General features: G+C 38.1%; 1 protein-coding gene across 1 annotated transcript; it reads right to left on the reverse strand.

Moving 5' to 3' along the window:
* Positions 1 to 689: 689 nt before the first annotated feature.
* LOC133034555 (uncharacterized) lies at positions 690 to 1898 on the reverse strand. The gene has a single exon (XM_061109661.1). The coding sequence runs from the start codon at positions 1896 to 1898 to the stop codon at positions 690 to 692; it is 1209 nt and encodes a 402-aa protein (XP_060965644.1).
* Between the last annotated feature and the right edge of the window lie 2132 nt (positions 1899 to 4030).

Consider the following 4030-nt stretch of genomic DNA (forward strand, 5'->3'; position numbering starts at 1 on the left):
TTGCTCGGCAAGCTACCGACGAGATCATTAGTACATAAAAGAGCCTCCTTATACATGAGTACAATAAGGGGCTGGTGTGAAAATATTACTCTCTTGATCTCACTTTTTTTTGCAATGTAATTGAATTTTTCCTCTCTTGCTCTCACTATGGCTGAAATCTTCTCTCTTTCTTTTTCACTCTGATCAATATTTTTCTCTCTTTCTTTTTTTTAAACTCTTTGTTTTCAATTTCAGCCTTCCTTCCTTTTTCTTTCTTTTTTTCATTTGATCTTTGTAATTTTAGTTGGTCCTCCATGACCTCTTTTGGAGTTAATGGCACAAGAGTAATAGGTTGCTTTTTAAGAGTGAAAGAGTACCTATTTGTGAATCCATCATGTGTAACCCTCAGATCATACTGCCATGGTCTAGCCAACAATAAATGGCATGCATGCATAGGAACCACATCACAAAGCACCTTATCCTCATATTTGCCAATGGATAATGCCACCAACACTTGCCTTGTCACCTTGATTTCCCCACAATCATTCAGCCACTAAAGTCGGTAAGCATGAGGATGTTTTAAGGTTGTTAAGGCTAGTTTCTCCACCAAATAAGTTCTGGCTACATTTGTGCAACTCCCTCCATCGATAATGACACTGCAAACTTTGTTATTGACAAAGCACCGAGTATGAAACAGGTTCTGCCTTTGGTTACTTTCCTCCTCCTTGACCTGCTGCATATTGAGAATGCGCCTTGCTATCTTCCAAATGTGGCATGTCATCATCATCTACTTCTTCCTCATCCTCCAACTCAAGCTCTCCTTGGGCTTTTATCATCATCACCCTTTTGTTTACACACTGGCTAGCTATGTGTCCCCGCCGCTGACATTTAAAACACTTAATATCACGTTTTTTTGAAGTAGAAGTCTCGATGTTACCTAAAGTAGTGGCAGGCGTTGGTTTGACATTCTTTGAGGGTTCAAATTTTGGCTTATTTTGCAGCTGCTCATCCCTCCTTGGAGCTGCCTTCCATGGGCTGGTGGTAGCCATAGGTTGTCCCCTCCTAGCCATTCCCTTCCATTTGAGTTGTTCCTCCACCTTTATGGCTTGATGCACCATATCTGTCAACTCAACATAATGTTGCAACTCGACTATATCCGCAATCTCACGATTTAAACCGTGCAAAAATCTAGCCATGGTGGCTTCTCGGTCCTCTTCTACGTTAGTCTGGATCATAGCTACCTCCATCTCCTTGTAATACTCATCCACGCTCTTGGAGCCTTGAATTAGCCTTTGCAACTTTTGATACAATCCCCTATAATAGTGGCTGGGTACAAAACGCTTCCTCATAAGCATTTTCATCTCCTCCCAAGTGTCCACAGGTGGCTCTCTATTCCTCCTCCTATTAATAAGTAATTGATCCCACCAAACAATGGCATAATCGGTGAATTCAATTGCAGCCAACTTACCCTTCTTTATCTCCGAGTAGTTGTGACAATCAAACACCATCTCCATTTTAGTTTCCCACTCCAAATAAGCTTCAGGATCATTTTTACCTTGAAAAGATGGGATTTTAATTTTTATGTTTCCTAAATCATTATCCCTCCTAGGTCTACCCATCCTAGCTTCTCTATTTCCATACCAACGTTCAAACCTGCCCCGGTTCATATATGGCTCATCAAACTCCTCCGACTCCGCCTCTTCCTCAACATTTCGCCACGGACCACGTCCATTATTGTGGATGTCTTGTGGCTGTCTCCTAGGAGTTCCCGCTTCTACCCTGTCCAACCTCTCTTGAATAGGTTCTAATTCAGCCCTCAACATACGACTCATGTCCCCTAACAATGCTTGCATTTGGAGGTTCGGAGCTGGGGGTTGTCGAAATTCTTCGGTTAAGTGTTCTTCTTGATTATTGGACATGTTTAGACTCTGCAAAACAAGATTAGAATACTCACAAGCACTCCCTCACGTGTTTCACTCAAGAATTGATACACTTGCTCTCGTGTTTTCACTCTAAATGGCTTTTACCCTCTTATGGTCTCACACACTCTTGCCTTTTTCCACTCTTTTGTGTTTTCTTTAGTTCTTAATCGAACTTCAAGAAACAAATTCCAAAATAATCCAGCAGCACAAAAACAATATGAGAAAACAACCAAAACTAATCAAAAGGTCTAACTTGAATAAGGTGAGAAAATGAAATGAAGAAATTTTCTTATTAAAATCGTATATTTTATTTTTTGCTACAGCAAGGAATAGAAAAATCGAAAATAAAAGATAATCAAAACTTGCCTTAGAACCAAAGCTCTGACACCAAATGATATGAACTCCACCAACAATTGTGATGAAACCCAATAACAACGATGGCTTGGAGCCCCAAGATCGTGTAGACAAGATTTGTTGAGCCTTGAACCGTCACCTAACTAGATGAAAACTAAGACTACGAAGGATTGAAATGCCACACCCAGAAACTTAAGAATCTCTCAAGAATCAAGGTGATAAGTTTGGTTGTTTGAACACCACAAGATTAACTTGATAAGTTCAAGAGTTCTTTTAAGAACAAAGAGAAACACACCCCACAATAATATTTCTGAAAACATAATCTGCCCTTACAATTCGTAGTACCCCCTTTTTATACTTGGAACAACCCTCCAAGAATGGGAAAAGTCAAAAACTATAGCTATAAAAGCAACACAAACATTAATACAAACAAGTCCCACGTTTTTTAGCCTTTTGGACTTCTTAAGGCTGCCAAAATTATCTAGATGACTAAATTCAATGTATTTAACATAACCAACCAAGACCATTATAATTCCCCCACCTAATATCTTTTGAAATTCAACAGATTCATGCCCTTTAATGGTCAAACCATGCTAACCACGTTTTTGTATGCTAATTAGTCTCTTCAATGGCTTTGATGACATGGACTAAGCCTTGATTATTATTTGAACCCATTTTTGTCTTTTTAGAATCAGCCCAATTCTGTTGGATTAGCCCATTTAGTGCTTCCTTGAAATGTTTGGCTCTAAGTCTTGTAATTGGGCCACTAGGAAGTGACAAATGGTCTTGTGCAAATTTAACTCCATTCCCATATTCATGATCAGCATGTCCAGCAGATCCTTGGTTTGCATCATTTCCTTGGTTTTCTTCACAGTGGGGGTCCAAGTTTGGATCTGGGTCAGGATCTCGATCCTGATCAAGGTCTAGCATTTCGATCCCAGTCTGAGTCTCGGTCTGAGTCCAGGTTCGTATCCAGATCCCTATCCAGGTCCAAGTCTGTGAGGCTTAGGTTTTTCTCTGAAAAAGAATAAGATGCAAGTCATAGTTTCCTGAAGCCATCACTTTCTATTTATAGAAAGCCATCTAGGTTTAGGTTAGAATTGTATGGCATTAAAATAATGAAAATATAAATGGTAAAATGCTTGCATAGTGGGTGGCCATGGTATGGATAATGGGCCTCACTTTGCAATTTTGCCATTTTGTCATTTTCAATCCCATTTTCTCAAAATTACCAATTTTCCAATTTATCCACTCAAATGCCAATTCTAATTATTTAATAACTAAAAATTAATTATTAAATAATATTGTCATTTAATATATTTATTAATTTAGACATATAAAGTCTCTTAATTAATAAATAAACCTAGAATCTCTTTTCTTTACAATTTCGCCCTTGCTTAGTGAAAATTCATAAACTAGACATAGTCTAACTTTAGAATTATAATTGATTAATCAAAATCAATTAACTGAGTCTTACAAGCAGTATGGTCTCAACTAGTATGGGGACCATGGGCCTATATAACCGAGCTTCCAATAAGCCGAACCGAATTTACCAAGTAAATTCCCTAACTTATTAATTCCTTATTGAATCCACACTTAGAACTTGGAATTGCACTCTCAGTCATATAGAACGCTCTATATGTTCCACGATATAGATACGCTATTAATTATCCATTGTTATAATCCTAATTTGATCAATGACCCTCTAATAGATGATCTACATTGAATAGGAACTAAATTACCGTTACACCTTCAATGTATTTTATCCTACACTT

Source organism: Cannabis sativa, chromosome 2 (assembly GCF_029168945.1).
Source record: "Cannabis sativa cultivar Pink pepper isolate KNU-18-1 chromosome 2, ASM2916894v1, whole genome shotgun sequence".
Taxonomy (NCBI): domain Eukaryota; kingdom Viridiplantae; phylum Streptophyta; class Magnoliopsida; order Rosales; family Cannabaceae; genus Cannabis; species Cannabis sativa.